The 25,466-nt window shown below is 43.4% G+C and overlaps 1 protein-coding gene across 1 annotated transcript in view; it reads left to right on the plus strand.

The window, feature by feature from the left end:
- Positions 1-25,466, plus strand: part of SDCCAG8 (SHH signaling and ciliogenesis regulator SDCCAG8) — a 1,727,915-nt gene that overhangs the window by 240,058 nt on the left and 1,462,391 nt on the right. The window contains exon 4 of the mRNA XM_044058322.1: positions 1,391-1,504. Coding sequence (XP_043914257.1) covers positions 1,391-1,504 — 114 coding nt within the window. The remainder of the gene's footprint in view (positions 1-1,390; positions 1,505-25,466) is intronic.

Consider the following 25,466-nt stretch of genomic DNA (forward strand, 5'->3'; position numbering starts at 1 on the left):
GAATCAACGTTGCAATGAAATTCAGCAGTACTCAGGACAGAAATAAAGTAGTTTGTAAGGGGGCAGAGAAAAGATTAAAAAGAAAGCTGTTCTACAGAAAATCTGGTATGGTGGGATGGTTGCAAGGGTCATAATCTGCCTTTGTATTTTATGTTTGTTCATATATGTAGATTCTGAGTCAGAAAACCTACATTGAGTACAGCCTATGTTCCAAGATATACCTTATCTACTTTTGATCATTCTACCTTAAAACATGTTTGCTTCAAGATATTTAATGGCGATGATCTTAAACAGGTTGTACTTTGAGGTTTTTTAACAGGATCTGTTGTATAACCCTGCTATATTGTTTGTAAGCCATGTTTGTCCTCATATCCTGCTGTACCATACCTTGCCTTTTATTTGTTGGACATATTTATATGATTGCTAATTTAGGAAACAAGACATGGGAAAAATGGATATATTATGCATGTTCTCCTTGCTTCATCACACTAGCTTGGTTACTGCAACTTGATAAAACAGCATATATGCACACGTTCTCATGATTTGTATACTTAAACCAGTCAGTTTATGAGGAAGAATAAAAACGTGTTATACTTTTTTTTTTTTTTTTTAAAGACACGTTCCCACGTTGACCTTCATGAGGAGACTTTACCCCTTTACTTTATTCTCACTCTGAGGTCCGTACATCCCAGGGAAAAAGCCGTCAGTGACAGGCGACAGGCAGTGTATTGCCTGTCTTGCTTTGCTGTTTGAGGTGCATCAACTGTTCACCAGTCACAACTTGGTTACTGTTTCAGTCTACAAAGTAGTGAGCAGTGAAACACAACTGCTTAGGCAATTTTGAACTCATGCTTGAGCAACAGTGAGTCAAGCTTAGGTGCTCCAGTCAAGAGTCTGTAAGTCAAAAAACAATAGTTACATGGGATAATCTTCCATATTTTCACTAGATAAATGTTGGCTCAGTTTTGAGCTTGAGATTATTGCAGGAAGCCAGGGTGTATTTTACTGGTCATTGGTATGATAATGGTTAAAATCCCTTCATTTTACTGAAGTATTAGAAATATTTATAGCAGCTAGGTGGCTAAATGCTGTCTTAAAGTTTTAAACTGTAAAGCAAGCACTTTACATTATAAAAATATCCTTAAATGTAAAAATATCCTTAAATGTTTTGTCTGCAAACTGACATTGTTAAAAGCATATTGCCTAAACTTACCTTTAAATGCTTCAGATATAATGCTGCTGTTTTACCTGATGTTTTCTAGAACTCTTATTCTTCTTAGCAGCTGTATTTAAGCTATAGGCATCATAACAAAAGTATTTGTTGTAACATAATGCATGTATGTAGTTTGGAACGACTAATATTGACTTATTTTCAATTATATAATTTCAGAGGCATGTAGAACAAGATGGCAGCGGCTTGCCTAATGTTACTGATCTTGTGCCAGTTATTAAAAATCAGTCTGAATACATTCAACATCTGGAAGCTGAGGTTACATTTTGCAAGGTTTGTAGCCACTGTAAATATTTTTTATACAGGTATAATATTTAATGAGAGAGAATAATATGCAGATTTCATAGTGACATTCTTTGGTGGTAGTTACTGTTTTTTATTGTTTTGGCCCATTACCACAGTGTAAGTAAGTGCTATTGCATTGCAGAGGCACTTTGTTCTGTGGTTGTACCATGTTTTCGTTTTGAGGTTCATTTTTGCATATAACATACAATTTTAGAACTGTAAAAGATCTGCACATATCCAAACATGATTTTTTGGGGTCACTGTTGCAGTCATAGTTGATGGAGTTCTCTTCTGCTGGCTGAGTCTGATATCCAGCCTGATTCTCATAGCTGAGAACCCTTCCCCTATTGCCAGGCTGATAGCACCTTACCTCACATCCTTCCTTGTACATGGTGTATAGATGGCTCTGCCCTTGCCATCTTTAGTTCTTTCTTGTGTATGTTTGCTTCAAAAGAGTTGCTGCATCCAGTGGGAGAAAGGAAGAGAAACATTTATGTCCAATGGAGACCCTCTGGTCTGAGGACACCATATGCATGGAGACATCCAACTCACTCCAAGCCCTGATGTCTTTTACCACTGAGGACTTTGATACCACCTCTCAGGAGGCTGCCACACTTGTGGTCCATGACAGGTCCCACTCGACTGAAGACCAGGCCTTGTGCTCCCCACCATATTCTGGCATCCTTGACATTTATTTCAGGATGTCATATAATTATTAAACAAGAAGAGCTATACCTTGTGGTTATTAAGAAAGATATCTGTGCCTTAATGTCAAAATTTAGGGAAATCCCCTAGAATTCCCAAATACTTGGCAGCTACTGTCCACCTAAGATATTGTGTCTGTACCCAAAGCGCCTCTTCTTCCCAGACAGTTGTCTATTGGTGGGTCTGTCCTGCATAGCTCCACCCATTATTTCTTTATTTTCTTTGTAGCCAGCAGTCAGATTTGGAGCAGGCTTCTGTATCTGGCATCGCCCAACTCCTATGTGGAAGAGGGAAGTCCCCCATTGAGGGACATGGACTTCTATGATTCTGAAGAGGAAGAGGAACTAGGCTATGGGTCATGACTTTTTTTTTCCCCCTCCAGGTTTTGACACAGATAGTGAGGACACTGACTTCTAACTGTCTGCCAAAGAGTATGTCATTTGGGCACACTGCATCAAAAATGAGAGACTACATCAAGTGCCCAGTCTCAGAAGGCTTCTGACTCCCAAAAGTGATATTAGGACTTTCTTGTTGTAGGGCACACAAGGCAATGGCTCTCTTCTGTAGAAGAAGCCCTTTTGGATACGTTTCAAACTTTATCCTTGGAGCTGGATTCTTAACCCATGAAAAAGGCGTGACAGATTCTACAGGGTTTGCGAGCCCTGTAAGTTTTAGTATATTCAATCAATTATGGGTTTTATTGAAACATGTATAAAATGAGTCCTTTTTTTTCTTTTCCAGTCCACATCTGATGAAGTAAACCAAATGAAAATGTATAGGCTGAGATTTCAGAAACGTTAATGTGTATTGGGATTTCTATGTGCTGTGGTTTCATACAATAAGTCATGTTTTTAAAAGTGCTTGTTTCCTGCTTCCTTGGGCACCTTGGACTTTTGTTTCGAGTGACTGCTGATGTTTTTAATGTAAGTTTTGAGGATTTTAGTATAAAAACCCCACTGCATATCCAGTTGCTGTGTCTCCAGAAGCTGCCAATGAAAATAGACTGGCTCCAGGGCAAAATACCCCTCCCAGTGACAGGGAAAGTAGATGGCAAGACCAGTTCCAGAAAAAAGCAACGCACCTTGGTAACCCTGCCCTTCAGTGCCCTATAAGATGAAACCCTGAAAGGCAGTTTAATTTGCCAAGCCCAGACCATTTTGCAATTGGGAAAATATTATTTAAAATGTGGTTATGGTGATGTAGATGCAGCAGTATCGGTCTTTAGGATGCATTTTTGACTAAGGATCTAGTCCTTTTCTGAAAATGTGAAGGCTAGACTCCTCTTAGATAAAGGGTTTTAATCAGACCTCCATCTTACCATGTATTTAAAAGATTGGAGGATAAAGGGAAAATTGTAGAGTTGGTTAAATGTATGTGACACCCTCCTTTTCTGAAGTACAACAGAAATTATTTCTCAAACAAGGATCTTGCTTCTGGAGGAAGGGAAAAGGCAAACAGTATAAAGGACACGTAGAAAAGGAAATGGCAGGAAGAAGATAGGAGGCCTTGGGCCTTAGGGGACAGCAAGCAGCTTCTTCAATATCAGCTTCTCCCTCGCCCACCTTTCTCCCTCATTGTCTGAGGGTAGGGGAAGGCTGACCTCCTTTTGCCACAACTAAGCAAACACACCTTCAGACCAGTGGATACTTCACATTGTTTCCAGAAAATACAAACTTCTTGCCTAACCCAAGAAAACAAAGACTTCAATTTGTTCCAAGAGACCAAAAACATTTAGCCCCACTTCTCTTAACACTGTTGCGACATCAAAACAAAGTTGAAATCTGTCTTGTGCTAACAGAGTAACTGGGCTTACTCTAGAGCATTCCTTTTTCCAAGAAAGGCTGGGTCATAAACACCCATTTTGGAGTCATCAGGGCTCCAGAGTGGAAAATGTTGAGTCTACAGATGCTCTTGCTCCTTCTGAGTTCTCTGGCCATACTGATATTAGATCTCAAAGATGCCTACTTATCTTCAAAGGGCGTAGACTGTACCTTAGGAGGTAATCACTATTATCAGTCTTACCTAGTTACTCTTTGATTACTTTGCTTGGATTCAGAGTTTTTATGAAATGTCTGGCTTCATCTTAGTTCGGGACCATGGGTATCCACATTTACCTTGATGGGATGACTTCCTGATTCAGGCCCAAACTCATAAGGGAATATGGAAGGTATTAGAATACACCTTCAACTAGCCTTGACAGACTAGGTTTCTGTCTGAATAAACAAAAGTTAAATCTACAAGCCTATGTCCATCCAGAAATGTGATCTTCCTGGATGTACTGTTGGACTCCATTTCAGCAGTGGTTTGCCTACCACAGCAAAAGGTAGTCCTTTGGCCTTTTTTCAGCACATCCTAAGGAAATTGTAAAAGGAAGCTGTAGCAGAGAATAATTTTATTTATTTATTTTATATTTGTTAACCGGGAAAATACAACTGGATACAGGTCCATTTTCAGCGGGGCTTGGGGAGAAAAGCTCCACTTGTGGATAGATACAGAAGGGTTAACAGTAGCAGTTTTTTTATACAATCACATATAGATGCATGATCCAGAATTATTGGAATACATACATAAAAACTTTACAATATTACTTTTCTTATTAAAACATAAACAAGTTTTAGTAGTACAAGGCTGAGTAAGGTAGCATGTCATTCAGTAATACAATACATTTGAGTGAGATAGGTAATGTTTAAGACTTTTTACGACTGTTTCTACAGTTAGCCAGATAGTAAAGTGAATGGTGAGTTGGTTAGTCAGGGATTGTACAGGGGCACAGCCAGTGAATTTTTAGGTATGTTTTGAGAGACGTTTTAAATTGGATTATGGAATGAACTGTTGTAAATTCAGCAGGGAGTAGGTTCCAGATTTTGCCAACAGAGTTGCAAAATAATGACTCACCTGCTAAGTTTTTGGATTTAACAGTTTGTACCAGCATTTTATCAGACGAGCGGAGTGTTTTTAGGGTGCTGTAAGGGGTAATTATATTTTTGAGTATGGGCGTGCTTTCAGGCTGACAGAGAACTTTGTAGGCTACTATTAATTAGTTATACCGAATTGTAGGTTAAGACAGTGGTGTGTTCTATATACTGAACCTGTGGCAAATTTGGCTATGTTATTGTAGCAGCTGTTGAGTTTATTGAGGTCAGATTTACTTAGGTTTGTATAAATTAGGGCGGCATAAAGAAGGGTTGATAGTAAATGTGTTCGGCCAATCACTGTCCTAGCTGTTGGGGTTAGGAATGACTTAATCCTATATAAAGATCCTAGCTTCTTATTGACTGTTTTAATGGTTCTGTCAATATGAGCATCATACTTAAGGTTATTGTCGACAATTACACCTAATAGTTTTGTATTGGCTTCTGGGGAAATTATGGTGCCATTATTAGATGTTATGGTAAATGATGTTAATGGGACTTTCTGAATGGGGGTGAAGAGTAACAATTTTGTTTTATTTGGATTTAATAGAAGTCTGTGAGCCAGTTTTCTACTTTGTTGAAAGTATTTTGGGATAAGGTCTGTGTTGAGAAACTAAGAAATTTATTTCAGCATAAATATAAATGTAAAACAAGTGAGGTACCACACTGTCAGTCAATTTAGTTTAATAGCCAGCATTAACAGACTGATGAAAATTACTAAATGAGACTCAAAAGTTTGACTTTGAGGCTCAAGTGATTGACAGTTATGCTACCGAAATCACATATTTTATTCATTTTAGTTAAAGTTACACCTACCTTTTAGGGCAGTGACCAATAAAATAAGTTTGGATCAATCCTCTGTTTACAAAGCGAGCTTGAGTGTTGTAGTTCTTGTTTATGATGACTTTCATAGTTACTTTGGAATTTATCCAGCTGGTGAATTAGTGTCCACTTGACTTTCAGACAGGCTTTATAATATCAAAAGTAAACTTTTAAATAAATATAGCACAACTGTGTAAAAGTCTGTACTACAAAATGTATCTCAGAAATCACACTTCTGATTTTACACAGTTCATAAACCAGACTGTGTAATAGTTTTACACATTAAAATAAAAGCTACCAGATTCACTTCAGAAGACTACTTCTCTTTCGATTATTCCCGTTAGGGGTCGCCACAGCTGATAATCTGTTTTCATTTCTTCCTGTCCTCTGCATCTTGCTCTGTCACACCAACCACCTGCATGTCCTCTCTCTCACCACATCCATAAACCTTATCTTAGGCCTTCCTCTTTTCCTCTTACTGTTTGGTATCTACTTCTCTGAAGTGCAGGCTAACACAGAAGGTCTTTAGCTAACAAAGTTTGCAGATGACTGCAAACTAGGAACCATAATCGAAACTCCTAACGATGTGGACAAACTACAAAAGGGCCTTACTGAGACAGATGTCAAAGCCATGACCTGAAGCTCAATGCCAAAAAGTGTATTGTCATCCCCTTTGGTAAAAACTCTGTACCCATGAACTACCACATAGCTGGTAGTCTACTTAATGCCGAAAATGTGATGAGAGACCTTGGGACACAGGTGGACAGTAGTCTCTGCTTTGATAATCACATTGCCGCAGTGGTCAGGAAATCCTTCTACATGGCTCATCTCATCACAAAAGGATTCTCATCCAGAAAAAAAGAGGTCATTGTTCCCCTCTACTCATCACTCATTAGACCCATTATAGAGTACAAAGCCCCTTTTGGTATGTACTTCACAAGACATGTACAACAACTGGAAAGACCACAGAAATACCTCACAAAGAGGATTACTGGCCTCAGATACCCTACGCAGACCGTCTCCAGCTTTACTCCATCGCATATCGCCTACTCAGGGGCAATCTCTGCCTAACATACAAAACTATGTCAAACCCAGAGCTGTTGGACATGCTCCACTTAAAGAAATTCCAATCCCTCCGAGCTACACGCTCTAGGGACCTACACCTTGTTACCACAATAAACAGAACATGCTGGAGGGATAGATTCCTGTCCCAGAGACCTCCCATACTCTGGAACAGACTACCTATCTATGTCAAATAGAGCTCCTCATTAGCACTCTTCAAGAAAAATCTTGATGATTGGATGGGAAATTCACCCCAGGGATCACTTCTGTGGCTCTGCTCGACAGGGGCACAGGAAAATAATTTTCTTGGGTGGGAAAGCCAGGGTACATTTTTTGCCTAGGCTTATATAGGCCCTAGGGCCAATAGCCTAGTACCTACCTATGAACTTATGAACCTGGCAGCTCCATCCTTAGCATCCTTTTCCCAATATACCCAGCATCCCTTCTCAGCACATGTCCAAACCATCGCAATCTCACCTCTCTGGCTTTGTCTCCAAACCGTCCAACCCGAACTGACCCTCTAATATACTGATTCCTATTCTTGTCCATCCTCATCACACCCAGTGCAAATCTTATCATCTTTAACTCTGCCACGTTCAGCTCTGACTCTTGCCTTTTTTGTCAGTGCCACTGTCTCCAACCCATATAACATAGCTGGTCTCACTACCCTCTTGTAGACCTTCCCTTTCCCTTTCACTGTTACTGGTACCCATCTGTCACAAATCACTCCTGACAGTCTTCTCCAACTATCCCACCCTGCCTGTACTCTCTTCTTCACCCTTCCACATCACCATTACTCTGAACTGTTGATCCCAAGTACTTAAACTCATCCACCTTTGCCACCTTTACTCCCTGCATCCTCACCATTCCTCTATCCTCCTTCTCATTCACACATATATATTCTGTCTTAGTCCTGCTGACCTTCATTCCTCTTCTCTCTAGAGCACATCTCCATCTCTCTAGGGTCTCCTCAACCTGGTCCCTACTCTCACTACAGATCACAATGTCATCTGCAAACATCATAGTCCACAGGGACTCCTGTCTGATCTCGTCTGTCAACCAGTCCATCAGCACTGCAAGTAAGAAAGGGCTCAGAGCTGATCCTTGATGTAATCCCACCTCCACCTTAAACGCATCCGTCACTCCCACTGCAGACCTCACCACTGTCACACTACCCTCGTACATATCCTGTGCCACTCCTACATACTTCTCTGCCACTCCCGACTTCCTCATACAATACCACAACTCCTCTCTAGGTGCCATGTCACATGCTTTCTCTAAGTTCACAAAGACACAATGCAAGTCCTTCTGACATTCTGTGCATTTCTCCAGCAACACTCTCAGAGCATCGCATATGTAGTGCTCTTTCTCAGCATGAAACCATACTGCTGATCACTAATCATCACCTTCCTTCTTAACCTAGCTTCCACTACTCTTTCCTATAACTTCAAGCTGTGACTGATCATTTTTATTCCTCTGTAGTTACTACAGCTCTGCACATCACCCTTATTCTTAAAAGATAGGTACCAAAACACTTTTTCTTCACTCTTCAGCATCCTCTGACTTTCCAAGATTTCATTAAACAATCTGGTTAAAAACTCCACTGCCATTTCTCCTAAGCACCTCCATGCTTCCACTGGTACATCATCTGGGCCAACAGACTTTCCATTCTTCATTCTCTTCATAGCTGTCCTTACTTCCTCGTTGCTAATCTGTTTCACTTCCTGATTCACTATCCCCACATCATCCAACCTTCTCTCTCTCTCATTCTCTTCATTCATCAGCCCCTCAAAGTACTCTTTCCATCTTCTCAACACACTTTCCTCACTTGTGAGTACATTTCCCTCACTATCCTTTATCACCCTTACCTGTTGCACATCTTTCCTATCTCGGTCCCTTTGTCTAGCCAATTGGTATAGGTCCTTTTCTCCCTCTTTAGTGTCCAACCTTTCATACAACTCTCCGTATGCCTTATCCTTAGCCTTCGCCACCTGTCTTTGCCATGCACCTCATCACCTTATACTCCTGCCTACTTTCTTCATCTCTTTGACAATCCCACTTCTTCTTCGCCAGCCTCTTCCTCTGTATACTCTGCTGTACTCTTCATTCCACCACCAGGTCTCCTTGACCTCCTTCCTCTGTCCAGATGTCACACCCAGGCACCTTTCTGGCTGTCACCCTTACCAGCTCTGCTGTAGTTACCCAGCTATTTGGTAACTCTTCACTGCCCCCCAGTGCCTGTCTTACCTCTTCCCTGAACTCCACCTCACAATCACCCTTTTTCAACTTCTGCCATTAAATCATTGGCACTGCTGTCACACTCCTTCTCCTCTTCTTGATCATCAGCATCATCCTACAGACCACCATTCTATGCTGCCTAACTATACTTCCCCCGTTTCTAATCTCCTTCAGACTGGCCCTCCTGCATAGGATATAATCCACCTGTGTCCATTTTTCTCCACTCTTGTACGTCACCCTGTGCTCCTCCCTCTTCTTAAAATATGTATTCACCACAGCCATGTCCATCCTTTTCACAAAATCCCCTATCATCTGAACTTCTGCATTCCTCTCCTTAACACTATACCTACCCATCACTTCCTCACCCCTCTGTTCCCTTCACCAACATGCCCATTGAAATCCGCTCCAATCACCAGTCTCACCCTTGGGTTCACTCACCACCACTTCATCCAAATCACTCCAAAATTTTTCTTTTTCATCCATCGCACACCCAATTTGCAGAGTGCATGCTCTAACAACATTCATCATTACACCATCAGTTTCCAGCTTCATAAACATCACTCTATCCGACACTCTCTTCACCTCCAAAACACTCTTGGCATACTGTTCATTCAGGATAACCCCTACCCAATTTCTCCTGCCATCCACACCATGATAGAACAATTTGAACCTGCCTCCTATACACCTGGCCTTACTCCCCTCCATCTGGTCTCTTGCACGCAAAATATATCAACCTTCCTTCTCTCTATCATATCAGCTAGCTCTCTCCCTATACCAGTCATGCTGCCAACATTCAAAGCTCCTACCCCCGCTACTACACTCCTAACCTTCCTCCTCTCTTCCTGCCTTCGGGCATGCCTTCCCCCTCTTCTTCGGCCAACAGTAGCCAAAATTCCACCAGCACCCTGTTTGCTAACAGTACTGGTGGCGGTCATTGTCAACCCGGGTCTCAACTGATTCGGTTTGGAAATCTGTATTGTCTGCATATGTCATTTGACAGAAGTTTTACACTGGATGTCCTTCCTGATGGTAACCCTCCCCATTTATCCGGGCGTGGGACCGGCATGAAGAAGTATGGATTCACTTCAGAAGACTGAAAGCCCAAAATCTTGAATTTCAAAAGACTTGGACCAAAATCCTGAAAGTTCATAAGACTGAAAACTCAAAATTCTAAATCTCAGAATACTGAATCTCAAAATATTGAAAACAAAATACAGAAACAAATAGAAGACACACCATATTACTTTTCTCCAAGTATATGGAGGGGGACAGACCCCCCTGCGCCTTCCACACCCCCTGCTACTTAAATATATCAACTCAGAAATCGTACTTCACTACACTAACATGAGTTATGTTGTACTATAGCAAGTTAGAAGGGAACATGACTAAAGTTACAACAGGCAGTCATGACACACATAATGGTATATGTTTGCTATTTTGTTCTGTGAAGTGTGATCTCTGAGTTGATGTAGTTAAGTAGCAGGGGGTGCAGGGGGGCTTCCCCCCTGCTTATACTTGGAGAAGTGGTAAAGAGTTTATCGTTTGTTTCTGTATGTAGTTGTGCTGGAATATATTAAGTGTTGGTGTTCTGTTTGTTTTCAGTATTCTGAGATTCAGTATTTTGAGTTTTCAGTCTTTTGAACTTTCAAGATTTTGGTCTCAGTCTTTTGAAATTCAGGATTTTGAGCTTTCAGTCTTCTGAAGTGAATCCAATATGCCACATGCTTGGTGTCAGTGCTGCTGCTGTTTGAAGATGGACATAATTAAATCAGTATTCTTTAAATATTAAACTATTTGGTAAACAAATATACTAGTATGCATTTTGATATTGCTGCGATTTAATCCATATTGTACATAAAATTACATGAAAAGTCATAAATAAAATTAAATCTGATGTTAATACAGCAGGTCAAAGGTTGAGTACATTTTTCTGAGTATCACTTAGGAACTGTTACTTTTCAGGTCATAATATATCTAGAACTGTCTAAATTAGTGCTTCAAACAACAGATACATAGCTAGCAAAACAGTATATTTAATATGAGGAACAGCTGAAAATAACGCATACATTTTAAGTGCTTGTGGGCAATATACTGAATAGATTTGTCAATCCCTCTAAATGCCAAAAGGGTTGAGGGCATAAAATAAGTCTGTTGAGTACAAAATAGAATTTTTAGCTACATCCTTGTCACAGATGGCTCATATAAAAATAGTTAACACCTTAATGTTCCCTCTTGTCAGCAGGGCTCTGTGGTTCTCTACATGTCTGTTGTGATAATTTAATGATCCTTTTCTCCACCTTACCTAAATTTACAAATTTAGGTAAGAAAACAGAATAGATATATTCATGTAGTAAATCAAATATATTGTAATGCAAAAGAAAAATAGAACTGTAATAGGATTCTATATTTCTGTACATTAAAACTGAGCTTGAGATGACCTGGTCATGACCTAGCTTGATGTTCGTGTTTCACTGTTGCACTCATTACTCTTGGGTTATCCTGCTGGCAGGCTACCCGCAGTCGGCCAGAATTCCAAAGTCTAGGTCCGGCGTCTGTTGCTGTCACCTCTTCCCTAATGTCACTGCGCCAGGGGTATAAAAGATGCAGCCAACGCCATTTTCTTCAGTCTTTCTTGCCGCGCAGTGCCCGAAGCAAAAGCAGTTCGCAAGTGCCGGACAGCCGACTCCTGAGATTTTCAAATCTGAATTTCAGAACCAAAGTCTTCATTAAAGCTAAGTACCCCGTTGGGGAAACTTTTTTCTTGCTCCAGACCGATGTCAGAAAGTTAACAATTGTATTTCTTGTGGGAAGCAAATACCTCATAAGGATTTTCACTCTTACTGTATTCCTTGCCTAGGCCCTGATCACAACGTTGCTAGCTGTCTGTTTTGTGCTAGATTCAACCAACGGACTATCAAGCGTCGGTTCGATTTTGATTTTCATTACTTTGGCCGACGATTTAATTATATAATGCCATCTGAACAGCCAACAACCGGAGTTTACAAAAAACGCAAGGACAAGGATAGGCATCAGAGGTCCAAAACTGATGGCGAAGCCTCTTCTAGGCCAGTCGCCGGTTCTCAGTGAGGCACTTTCGCAGCCACTGGCGCCCGCTACCTCAGAGCCACAGGCCACTACAGACTCCCACGTGGAGCTGACTGGGCCACTGGAAACTCAAAGTATTGGACACTTGGAAATCAATCCCTCAGTTGGGTCCGGAGCCGCTGAGCAGGCATCGGCTTCTGAGGGTGTCTTCAGACCGACACAACTATATGTTAAGCCATTCTCAGCTTCAAAGACAAAGACTAAAGCACTAAAGACAAAGAAACAAATACAGCATTGACTTTCTTGCCTAAAAAACAGATGCTCAAAATGGTCGAAGACCTAATTACTTTGATCAGGGGCTCCCATCCTCCTCCTGATAAGAGGCCTAGGCAAGAGACAGAGTATGATTCTTCTGATCAGGTTTCTATTTCCTCTGATTCCTCTAATGAACAGGATTACCCCATGCTTCCCTATGAGGATTCTGATGCTAAAGAATCCATTCCTTCAGCCTCTCCTCCTGAGGACTATTCTTTTGGGGAAACACTGCATACTATGAGGGAGCATTTCCACTGGGAGAGCCAAGATTATTCTCAGTCTAAGAAAAGGCTCAGAGATTTCCTTCTTCCTCAGCACAGACCCCTAGCTATTCCACCTGTTCTAGACATTGTAGATGTATTTTCAGAGTCTGGACTGTCCCCTGACTCTTTACCCCCTGCACCTGCTAAGCCAGACGGATACTACAGGGTCCCGGATTCTCATAAATTCCTATATAAAAACCCCGCAGCAGACCCAGAAACTATTTCTCACGGTCCCAAGGGGGTTAAAGCTTACACTGCAAAAAACCCTGTCCCCTCTGATAGAGATTCTAAGGCTCTAGACAGATAGGGGAAAAAGGTTTACACTTCTGCCACCCTGGCTGTAAGGGCTTTAAATTGTCAATTTCATATGAAATATCAGCAATATTTAATGCCACTACTTAAACAAAAAATGTTGACAAATACTGAATGTGCAGAGAACAAAGAATTGCAGGATTTATTGCATGCAACTGAGCAAGTGGGAAAGCATACTTTGCAATGTGGTTATGATTCACTGGAGGCGTCTTGCAGGGCCGCTGTTACTGGTTCTGTTATTAGAAGGCATGCTTGGTTAAAGGAACAAAATCTGCCTGAGCATGTTAAAGCAAAATTATTAGATGCACCATTACAGCATGACACTTTGTTTGGTACTAAAGCAGAAGAGGTGTTGAAAAAAATGGAGGATAAAGCAAAATCCTTGCAGACAGTAAAGGATTTCTTATAGGTACAGCCACCCAGGTTTAGCAGAAACTGGCGGTCTAAAAATTGGTCCCTTCCCGTCTGAGACAGACCACAAAGAGGCAGATACAGACGTCCCAGAGGAAGATCTCAACCCCAAGGCTCATACAGACCTAAACAATGGGGTGCTCCTACCTCCAAAAGCGGAGAAGACATATCACAGCCTTACAGGAAACAGTCCCAATGACTTTCCTGTACCAGTTCCAAGCAGTTTTCTTTTGACAGCCCCCTTAGGGGGAAAACTAGCACTTTTTTCATCAAATTGGCAAATGGGTTACCCAAGACAAATGGGTTCTGAATATAGTGTCCCAAGGCTACAGGTTCCATTTTCACACTCTGCCAAGTTCAAAGGGCATGCCAGACCTGCCACACAATCAATGGGCAGAGGCACAAAAACAAATTACAGTCCTCATGGACATGAGGGCCATTCAGCAGGTACAACAAGAGCAGGGGCAATGATTTTACTCCAGACTTTTTCTAGTACCCAGGAAGGACAAAACCTGGAGACCAATTCTGGACCTGTCTATACTAAATACGTTTCTGGAAGTTCCAAAATTCAAGATGTTGACTCTTCAGCAGCTACTGCCCATGCTGGGCAAGAGGGCTTGGCTCGTAACTTTGGACCTAAAAGAGGCATACCTGCATGCCCCAATCAGACAATCTTGCAAAAGATACCTCAGATTCATAGCTGACTCAATACATTATCAATTCTCTGCACTGCCCTTTGGCTTATCTACTGCGCCCAGGGTCTTTACAAAATGCCTGGCACCAGTAATTGCGTTTTAAAGACAAAAAGGAATTCAAATATATCCCTACTTGGACAACTGCCTAATTCAAGCAGAGAACAAAGACACTCCTCTACAGCATCTGGCATTTGTAAAAAGATTACTAATTGTCCTAGGGTACACAGTAAACAAAAAGAAATCAAAATTAGTGCCCTCTCAAGAGATAATATTCCTGGGTGCAAGCTTAAATACAACTGCCCAGATGGCTTATCTCATGCCAGACAAGCAAAAACAACTGACTATTTACTTCAAGAAATTGGCAACAAAAGCCCACTTATCTGCAAGGAAAATCCTGCAGGCCTTGGGTTTCATGGCATCCTGCATTCTACTAATTCCATATGCCAGACTGCATATGAGGAAACTACAATGGTATCTGAAAAGTGTTTAGACTCAGCATTGCCACAGCCTGGAGACCGTCATTGCACTCATTCCCTGCCTACAACAGAAGTTTCGATGGTGGGCAGAAGCCTGTCACCACAACAAGGGTCTGCCATTCAGTTTAACCACAGCCAGACAGACACTGACAATGGATGCATCAGATTATGCCTGGGGGGCCCATATGGCAGGAAAATGTATTCAGGGCACATGGCCTGCAAACCAGTTGCATCTTCACATCAATCAAAAAGAGATGCTAGCTGTTCAAAATGCCCTGACAGCTTTCAAGGACCTGCTTTAACCAGGACAATTACTGATAAAGACAGACAGCACTACAGTCATGTGGTACATAAACAAGCAGGGAGGTACTCATTCTTACCCCCTCTGCAGACAAGGAAGACAATTCAATGGTTCTGTTTTTTAAACACTTTTATTAAATTATTACTTAAGACATAGGCAAACATACATTAATGAAAAAGAAAAAACATATTAATATTTGTTCCATTTATTTACATTGTAATTCACCTATCTTTTCTTTGTAACTAACATCAGGCCAGCATTACATAAATTGTTGAATTCCTGCTTTCTCTTAAACTTCACTCCTCTTGAACATAGTTCTGCGTGTATTGCTCCCACAGTTTCTATTTACTTCTATGTAATTTGCTCCTTCCCTTTTTCTAAAGATCCCTCTTCCAGTTCCTTTATCTCTGTTACAATATTGTTATAATATTCAATACTTCAAATACATTTTTACAATCTGCCAACTCGATACACTACCAGAACAGATGTTCCCAGTTACCACTTTCTTCATCACAATTCCAACATTTCCCATCTGCGTGAGGAAAAATTCTTTGAAATTTGGTTGCAGTATAAAAATACCTGTGCAGGCACTTCCAAGCAAACATCCCAAACCTCTTGTACTTTGTTGCATACCTGGGAGCCTTACATATGCCCTCCCATGATTTCCTTGTGAATTGCTTATCCAGTCTAACTTCCCAATCATTTCCAACCTCCTCTGATTGATTCTTATAGTTTTGTGCAGTATTTTATAGGGCCTACTAATGTCCATTTTTAACAACTTTAACTAAAAACTCTTCCAAAGCAACTGTTTTACTTAAGATTACCCAACTCCTTTTTGTTTGCCTATACTCTGGTATCAATCCCTGGTAGGGAAGGCAGTTTCTAGTCTGCAATCCAGATGTTTTCTTGGCCTCATCCCATCCTGGTACCTTTCCCTGTCTAGTTATTTGCTCAAAATGTCTTTGTTCCTTTATCAGTTTTATCCAGTAAATTCCAGCTCCCTCTTGCCTATTCTCTGTACCACTACTTGCAGTCATCTGTATCTGTGAAATCTTCTTTCTTCATTATTAGTATTGGCTTAGTTCTTAGAATACTTTTTGCTAGTTTATAAATAATATTGTGTATGGCTGTTATTTTCCTTAATAATTTGCATCCAAAATCCCAATTTCTCCTTGTTTCTTGAATTTCCCCCAATCCATCATCATCCTTTTCCACTTTGATTATAACTTTCTGCTTGTGTTATGTATATTGGCCTTAATTGTATAGCTCTAAAATACCCATTCAAATCAGGTAATCCTAAACCACATTGTTCTATTGGAAGGCCCAATTTATTCAACTTAATCCTTGCCCTCTTCCCCTCTCAGAAAAATTCCTTCAGCTCTTGATTAATTGTTCAAACGTCTTCACTTTTTGATGAAAATATGCCCGACTTGTACTTAAAATAAAAGGGACTAAAAACATTTTCACTGCTTGTATCTGACTATCCATATCCATAAATAAGAGCCTGCAGTTTCTCACCTTTTTTATTATCTTTTGTTTATTCTCTTCCCACATATCCATAGCTGCCATAACTGAAGCCTTTTAAATCAATACTAAATACTTCATCCTAATGGGTCGCCATAAATATGGGTATTGCTGAACCAATTTATGTATGAGTACATAATTTATGCCTGTAGCCTTTGTTTTAGCTTCATTAATTTTATATCCCGAAAAGTCTTGAAAGTGTCTCAAAGTTTAACCACAGCATTGACATGTCCGTTTCTGAATGCATCTGGTACAAAATATTATCTGCAAATAAAGCCAACTTTTCTTGATTACCATGCCAATTATATCCTTAAATTTCTGAGTCCATTATTTTCTTTGCCAATGGCTCTAAATATAAAGCAAGTAAAAAATGGGAAAGAGGACACTCCTTTCTAGTTTCTCTGTTAAGACGCAACTTAGAGAAGGAACCTTCCCACTTTAATTCTTGCGTCCAGTCCTTCATATATCCTCTTAATTAACCTTATTTGTCAGGGAATGCAGATGCTTCTATTGCCCTACTCATAAAATCCCAACTTACTCGAATGCTTTCTCTGCACTGAATTGCTCTATATAAATCTGGGACTGCTGGATCTTTAACATACTTCGGTATTACAGAGTGTTCTTCCAAGATGTTTGTGTTTACCCCCTTTTAATTTATTGTTAAACAAAACTTGTCATATCTTTATCACTTTATTCCCGCCTAACTACCAGACTTCTACAGGAATACCATTTATTCCTGAACACTTCCCTGTAAATTGATTATATATCACCATCATATCTCCTCCTATCTTAACTGTTAATTGTTAAGCCTAACCTACCTCTAACCATGGCATACTTAAGTTTTCCATAAATATTTACATTTATGCTCTCTTTATTTCCACATTTCTCTGCTTTATACAGTTTTTCATAAAATTTCTGAGCTGTCTTTATTTCTTGTAATAGGCTGTGTAAGATGGCGACAGATCTGTCTTTTTTTTCTGTTGCCTAAGTCATTGTCCTAAAGGTTTTTGTGCTCTGGAGTTATCAGAAAGTAGTTGCTTAATAGCAGTCTTTCTTAACTCATGCATATTATCCAGATACTCCCTTATTTTTTCTTTAGCACACTGTATTTGTGCCTGTTCTTGTTCTGTGAGATTCCTCTTATCCTACAAAACCTTAACATTTGTCAGCCCCTCTAAATAATTCCTATTACTTCTTATTTTGCTTTTCTTTTATTTCTACCTTATTTTTAAACTCCATTTTCATTTCACCCCACTCACTAGCTATAACTTCTGAAGGAATTTCTATCTTCCCTAATAACTGTCAAATAATTTCTAATACCCATTCCTTAAATTCCTTTCTTTTTAGCAGATAGATGTGAAAGGGCCACTGTCTTATTTTGCTTTATTACCCTGGATATCTAAGCTGTAATTGGTGCATAATCTTGAATAGTTTTTGAATTTGTGTCAAAGCATTCGATTAAATGCATATGCTCCCATATAATATCATTTCTGTCTAGTCTAGCCCAGTTATTGTACTTCGAGGAATAATGTGTAGATTCTCTGAGTTCCTAGTACTGAATTCACATCTTCCATACCAAAATTGTTCACAACTTTGTTCAGAAATCTGCCCTCTTTTGTTATATTTTCCCCTGCTCGGTTGCCCCAATACAGCCTCACTGCTGGAAATGAAGTTTCACTCCCCACCTATAAGTAATATGATGTGCTGAAAACTGATTATCTGAAGTAGTTAACTTCATTTGTTCATCAACCTGTGGGTATCGGATCTGAGCCAGCAGCTTTATTCAGCTAAGATCCGAGCTCCAAGCTCCTCCCTCTTACCCATAGCCCCCTGCCATCCTCCTCAGTCCTCTGATCTCATTTGCCGCGGCTTATTCAAACAACTAGAACGAGTTCCAGGCGTAGGGTTTCATGAGTTTCTGAAGAAAATTTCCTCTGTTTTTTACCTAGTATTAGTTTAACTGTTGGCGAGTGAGTGTTGTTCCCTTTTGTAGTTTTAGCCAAGGTTTTGTGTTAAATCTTTATATTTTCTCGGTTTACTAGTCTCCCTCTTCCCGTGTGTGTGAAGGTGTGTTTGGGTTAGGCCCTTGTTACAATTATGGCCGAGTCCCCTAAAACTTTCTTCTCTAAATGCACCGAGTGTGGCCATAAGCTATCTCCGGCAGATGGCCACACTCTGTGTGTTATCTGCCTTGGGGTTGACCACCTTTCTTCGGGCTGCACGATTTGTGCAGCCTTCAACCCCAGGGCTTTGAGGAATAGGAGGTCGAAACTGATTCTGGCGGGACTTCTGCCCCCGGACTTGGCTTCGTCCTCTTCTCCCTCGGCGGCACCAGCTGCTATCGCAGCGGTTCCGCCCACCATCCCTGCTCCCCTGGCCAGGACTCACCCTCCCACCGAGGCTCAGGAGGAGAGGGAATCTAGGAGGGAGAGAAAAAAGGACAGGCACCTCAAGCGGTGAGCCGAAGCTTCCTCTTCGGCTCCGCCAGCAAAGCAGCTAGTCTCTCCTAGGGCCTCCGGGCCTTCTCCTTCCCAGCTCCATTCTCTCCGTTTTTCTCCAGGGCTGGAGGAGGAGGAGACCTGGTCACCTTCGAGGTCTTCGAGGCATCACTCCAGGCCTGCCTCGGTGGCCTCGTCAAGGTCTACAAGAAGCTTGTCAGATGCAGATATGGACCGGATGATGCGTAGGTTTCTCCAGGCCCAACTGCAGATGGGAGTGATCCTGCCCCCCCCCGGGGAGGAGCTCGACCCCCTTTTTCGCCCCAATTGCTCCTTCTCCGACCCACTTCTGGGGTTTGGAGCCGTCTGATCCAGGCAGCATCAGAGCTGGGGGGAGGCTTGGCGCCATTAGTACTCCCTTCTTCGGCTCCGACCGTACCCTCGAGCTTATCGGGTCCATTTTCAGATCCGAGCTCTCGGAGCTGTGAGCTGAGCTTTGGATCCAGAGGTGTTAGTGTGTCTTCAGCTCCATCTCGGTCGGAGCACACTGGCCCTTTGGATCCGAATGCATCGGCGCTGGCTCCGGTCCGCACCTCGGATCCGATGGGTCTGCTCTCGGAGCTTAGAGAGAGCAGTTCTCCTTCGGCGTTCCATGTTGTGGAGAGGGTTTTGTCGAGGGACTCGAGGGCCCCAGGCTCCTGCTGCAGTTCCACCTATCACTCCCTCTCAGACTGGGCCTACCTTCCATCATCCGGCCCCAGGGACAGCCTGCGCCTACGTCCCAGATGGTTCCCTTAGAGGAACAGGATGTGGTTGGTGAGGCATCCTCGGACAGCCCCCCCGGGGAGGTTCCTCACAAACTTAAGTGCAAGAGGAGGCACAGGGACTCACCTGAGTCCCTGACAGAGGACATGGACTTAAGAGAAAGGGGAAGGTTCCCCAAGGTCACCCGCTGAGGACGTCTCCTTTGGAGACATTATGGAAATGCTTCATATTAGAGGGGGGTGGTCGGCCTAAAAGCCTTCCTCCGATGAGTCTGTGTTTCTGGAGGCGTTTGACGCAGGCCCATCTACCTCTTGGGTGTCCCCTCCTGCCGATCCCCTGGTAGATCTGATTACTACCAGGGCATGGAAGGAACCGGACACTGTGGAGCCCATACCGAAGAGACCTGACAAAATTCTTAGCCCACCCACAGACAGGACGGTTTGGAGCAAGGGTGCTCCAGCAGATGCCATGTTGGTGGCGGCTGCCACCAAGAAGGAACTGGCCCAGGAGAATTCCTTGGTCCATCCACCCGACAAGGAGTCTTGGACGATGGACCGCATAGGGAAGCGGATGTTTGCTTCAGCCACCTTCTCTGTAAGGTTCCTGAACTACATGGCACATGTCATACGACTCAAGCGGGATCTTATCAATGAATACGCAGGGTCGCCCCCCAGAGTCCATGTCTGCTGGGGATAAGAAAGTATTCTCAGCCTGAATGGCCACTCTAAGTCCATTTCGAACACTTCTATGTGTCTCCTTTCCCATGCCACGGCTCGCTAGAGTTAGCGGAGCGGGCATCGTCTTACGGCGGCATGCCTGCTCCGCCTCTGCGACTTTGCGGAACCCTTCAAGGCATCCTTCGCAAATGCCCCTTTTGATGGCTCTTTGCTGTTTGGAAAGACCGTCCGTGACACGCTGGTCCAAAGCAAGAAAGACGGGAAGATGTCTGCCGTCGGAATCTGCTTCTTGGCTCCCTAAAAGTCCTTCTCCAGGATCCAAAGGGGACAAAAGAAGATGTGGTTCTGGAAATCTCAACAGTCCCATTTCGCTCCGGACCCCTCATAATTCAGAGGCAGAGGAGGACAGGTTGGACGCCGGCCCAGAGGCAGAGGGGGTCCGAAGAATTTTGGGTCGAGAGAACCCTTTTCGGATCTGCCCACGCAGCAACCCTGAGGGGTTACCTGACGGCTCCACTCTAGAGGCAGTCGGGGGGTGCTTCTTGAAGCACCTAGCAGTTTGGGAGTCCATTACAATGGATCGCTGGGTGCTTCGAATCATATCCAGAGGTTACACTATCCCTTTTTTGAATCGCCCTCTCAGACCCCAGAGTCTCCCCAGTGTCCCACCCAATCAAAGGGAGGCAGCAGCCGCAGAAATAAAGCAGCTGCTAGAAAAAAGAGCAATCCAGCCCATCCCCCAAGACCAGTCCGGATCAGGCTTCTACTCCAGGTTCTTTTTGGTGCCAAAAGAGACGGGGGACTTAAGACCAATCCTTGACCTGTCCCTTCTGAACCCAGCGGTCATCAAAGAAAAATTCCGGATGGTCACCATTCAGTCCATTCTCCCACTCCTACAGGAGAACGACTGGATGTGCTCTGTTGACCTCAAGGATGCGTACTACCACATTTTAATGGACAGGCGATCCAGGAGGTTTCTCCGCTTCCGGCTGGGAGCCAGTCACTATCAGTTCAGGGTCCTTCCCTTTGGTCTCACCACAGCCCCCAGGGTGTTCGCCAGAGTGATGGCTGTTGTAGCTGCCCACCTGAGGCTTCAGGGGATACATGTCTTTCCATAACTAGACGACTGGCTCCTGACCACCCCCAACAGGCATCTACTCTGTTCAGCCAGGAATTACTTCCTTCACTTGGCCTCTCATCTGGGAATTTCTATCAATCTCAAGAAATCCTCCCTTCAGCCAACTCAGACCTTAGATTTCATAGGAGCCAGGATAGATACAAACCTCTTGAGGGCCTTTCTAACTCTGGACAGGCTTCGAACCTTGACATTCCATGTGATGGCTCTCCTACAATCCCCGAGCCCCCCAGCGGAATTGGTCCTGAGGGCACTAGGTTCCATGGCGGCTGCCATCAATCTTTCACCATTCGCTCGTCTAAACATGAGGATCCTGCAATGGACATTGCAGGTCCAATGGTCTATCCTGCAACATCCGCTAAGTATAACTATTCCCCTCAGCAATGTTTGCAAGAGGTCCCTACTCTGGTGGATCCAATCCTCGGATCTCCGGGAAGGGCGTCCCTTTTCTATGACCCCACCCCAAGCCACGGTGACCACGGACGCTTCTCGCCTTGGGTGGGGGGGCACTGCATGGGCAGAACCATCCAAGGCACGTGGACACACTCAGAGTCCTTGTTGCACATCAATGTCCTGGAGATGAGGGTGGTGCTGTTAGTGTTGCAAGCACTCCAGGCCCTTCTTCCCTCAGGGACAATTGCGATTCAGTCAGACAACATGTCTGTAGTCTGGTATATCAATAAACGGGGGAACCAGATCCTGTCCGCTGTGTTGAGAGGCCATGAGAGTTTGGGAATGGGCGATCTCCACCAACCACTTTCTCATAGCAACGCACATTCTGGGTCGGTCCAAAATTTTGGCTGACAAGCTGAGTCTAACCATCCTCTCACCTTACAAGTGGTCTCTGAACCCGAGAGTAGCAAAGTAGATCTTCCTCAAGTGGGGTCAACCTTGCTGCGATCTTTTCGTGTCTTCGAATGCAAAGTGCAGCGAGTACTTTGCTCTACTTCCCCCACCAGGGGAATCCCTCAGAGACGCTCTAGTCCATGCTTGGCCATCCGGTCTACTTTATGCTTATCCACCTCTTCCCCTCATGGTAAGATTCTTGCAGAAAGCTCGTTGGTTGAGGAGAAGAGTGATCCTCATAGCCCCATTCTGGCCTCGTCAAACGTGGTTCCCTTGCCTATGGTCTCATCTGGTCAATCCTCCATGGATTCTGGATCTCACTCCGGATCTGATTTCTCACCGCCTGGAATTGACAACTCCAAACCTGGACAATCTCAAGCTCACAGCTTGGTTGATCCAGTTCCAGTCATAGCTAGGACTCCCGGTATCTCCTCTTTTGTCAAAGCTATTCTAGTAGCCGCTCATAAACCTTCTACCAGGAAGGTGTATAAGAGCAAATGGAAACATTTTTCGATCTGGGGGGAACATAGACATATGGACCCCTTTACAGCGCCCGATACCAGCTGTATTAGAGTTTTTGTCGCACCTATTTTATCAAGGTGCCAGCTCCTCCACCGTCAAAGTCCAATTAGCAGCAATTTCACACTTTCATGTGGGAAGTGAACTCTGTTCATTTGCTTCTTCCAAGATCTGCAAAACTTTCATTAAGGGTACTTTCCTGTTAAGGCCAACTGTGAAGGATGCAGTCCTTCCGTGGGATTTAACCCTTGTTCTTCAGGCTCTTACTGCCCCCCCCCCCCTTTGAACCTGCAGCTTCAGTGGATCTTAAATACTTATCTTGGAAGACGGCCTTTCTCATTGCCATCACTTCGGCCAGAAGGGTTTCAGAGCTTCAAGCCCTTTGCGCCAAACCTCCATATCTGGTCTTCCATAAAGATAGAGTTTCCCTCAGGACCAATCCCTCCTTCTTACCTAAAGTCGCCTCTGAGTCCAACATTAATCAATCTATCAATTTGCCAGTGTTTTTCCCAAATTATCAAAACAAAGGTGAATACAAATTACACTCTTTAGATGTGCACAGACAATTGAGGTTCTATTTACACAGGACTGCTGGTCATGGAAAATCTGAGCAACTCCTTGTATCCTTTGCAAAACTTTTTTTGGGTATACCTGTGTCAAAAGCTACATTGTCCAGATGGATTTCACAATGTATACTTCTTGCATATAAGAGTTTTGGCTGACCAGAACCTGTCTGAGTTCACACCCATTCTACTCAATTGATTTCAACTTCTGCTGCCTTTTGGTCCAGGGTGTCCTTGGATGATATTTGTTCAGCAGCTACTTGGGCTTCATCCCATACCTTTATTACACATTACAAGCTGGATTTAATTTCCAGAGGAAGGGCGTCCTTTGGCTCTGCAGTGCTCCGGAATATACTTCCATGAGGACCTCCCAAGTTTAGGTAGCTGGAGACTCTGTCCCACAGGTTGATGAACAAATGAAGTCAACTACTTCAGATAAAGAAGTTATGTACTTACAATAACGTTCCATCTGAGTAGGTAACTTAATGTGTCAGCAACCAACCCCCCCCTCCGTCCCCCTAACCTGTAGCTCATCTTTTTAGGACCTTGTGTCCTCTGTACCAGATAACATCAGGTTAGGAAGTTTAGTTGATCTTGATTGTAGTAGGTTATAACGCTAAGCAAACTCGATCTGAGGACTGAGGAGGATGGCAGGGGGTTATGGGTAAGAGGGGAGGAGCTTGGAGCTCAGATCTTAGCTGAATAAAGCTGCCGGTTCGGATCCGATACCCATAGGTTGCTGACGAATGAAGTTACCTACTCAGATGGATTGTTATGGTAAGTACATAACTTCTTTATTTCTCCCCAAATTTTCTTAAGCTCCATAATAGCAGATCTGAAGTAGTTAGCCGGCAGCTTCACTAGCTAAAACATCTGAGCTCCTAGCTCATCCCCCCTACCCATAATCCCCTGCTGCCTACTGTATTACCTCAGATCGAGTTTGCCGCGGTTGAAGCAGCTACTTGTGAAGAGCTCCTTAGGCTTGGTGAGATCGTTGCATTTTTCTCTTTGAGAAAATATCTTTAAATTTAATTTTTGTTTAGTTAGCGTGTTTTGTGGTAGTAATTCCCCTAGTAGAATTAGAGTTTAGAACCCTTTTCTGTAGTAGTTTTTAGTCTTAAGAGCGTCACGTGTTGTTCCCCTCTCCCCCTTAGTGTTTGGGTGTGTGTATTGTTAAGAAGTGGCTGAAGGGTCCAAGGCTGTTTTTTTTTCTAAGTGCTCTGTGTGTGGCCATAAGCTTTCCCCAGCTGATGGCCACACTCAGTGTGTTTTGTGCCTGGGAGTGGCCCACTTATCAACGGCTTTCCCAATTTGTGCAGCCTTTAATCCCCAGGCAATTAGGGACAGGAAGAACAAGCTGATCCTGGCGGGCTTACTTCCCCAGGATTCGGCTTCTTCCTCCACCTCGAAGGCTCAGGCTGCTTCCGTAGCCCCGGTGCCTTTAGCTCCCCCCGCTCTGCCTGGGACTCAAACTCCCTCTGTTATGCAGGGTTCGGGGGATGCTAGTGCTTCTGTCTCCAAAGAAAAGAGACATAAGGAGAAAGACAAGCACAGGTCTCATAAAAGGCTGGCTGAGGATCACCCCTCAGCCCCCCCATCTAAAGTTGTTAGCTCTCCCTCGAGGGTCTCCGGATCCTCCCCCTCACAGCTCCGTTCGCCTCGGTTCTTGCCGAACCAGAGGAGGAGTACCGGTCTCCGAGGTCATCGAGGCGGCCCTACCGGCCTGCCTCGACGACTTCCTCTAGATCGACCAGGAGCCTTAGCGATGCGGACATGGATTGGATGATGGGTCAGTTCCTGCAGACCCAAATGCAGAATGGGGGTGCTCTTGCCTCCCCCCTTCAGGGGGGCAGCGCAGGCCCTCTCTTTGCTCTGATCATTCCTTCTCCGACCCACTTTAGGGTTTTGGAGTCATTGGATCCGGGC

The sequence above is a fragment of the Protopterus annectens genome, chromosome 1.part2 (assembly GCF_019279795.1).
Source record: "Protopterus annectens isolate FY-2018-M chromosome 1.part2, PAN1.0, whole genome shotgun sequence".
Lineage (NCBI taxonomy): Eukaryota > Metazoa > Chordata > Ceratodontiformes > Protopteridae > Protopterus > Protopterus annectens.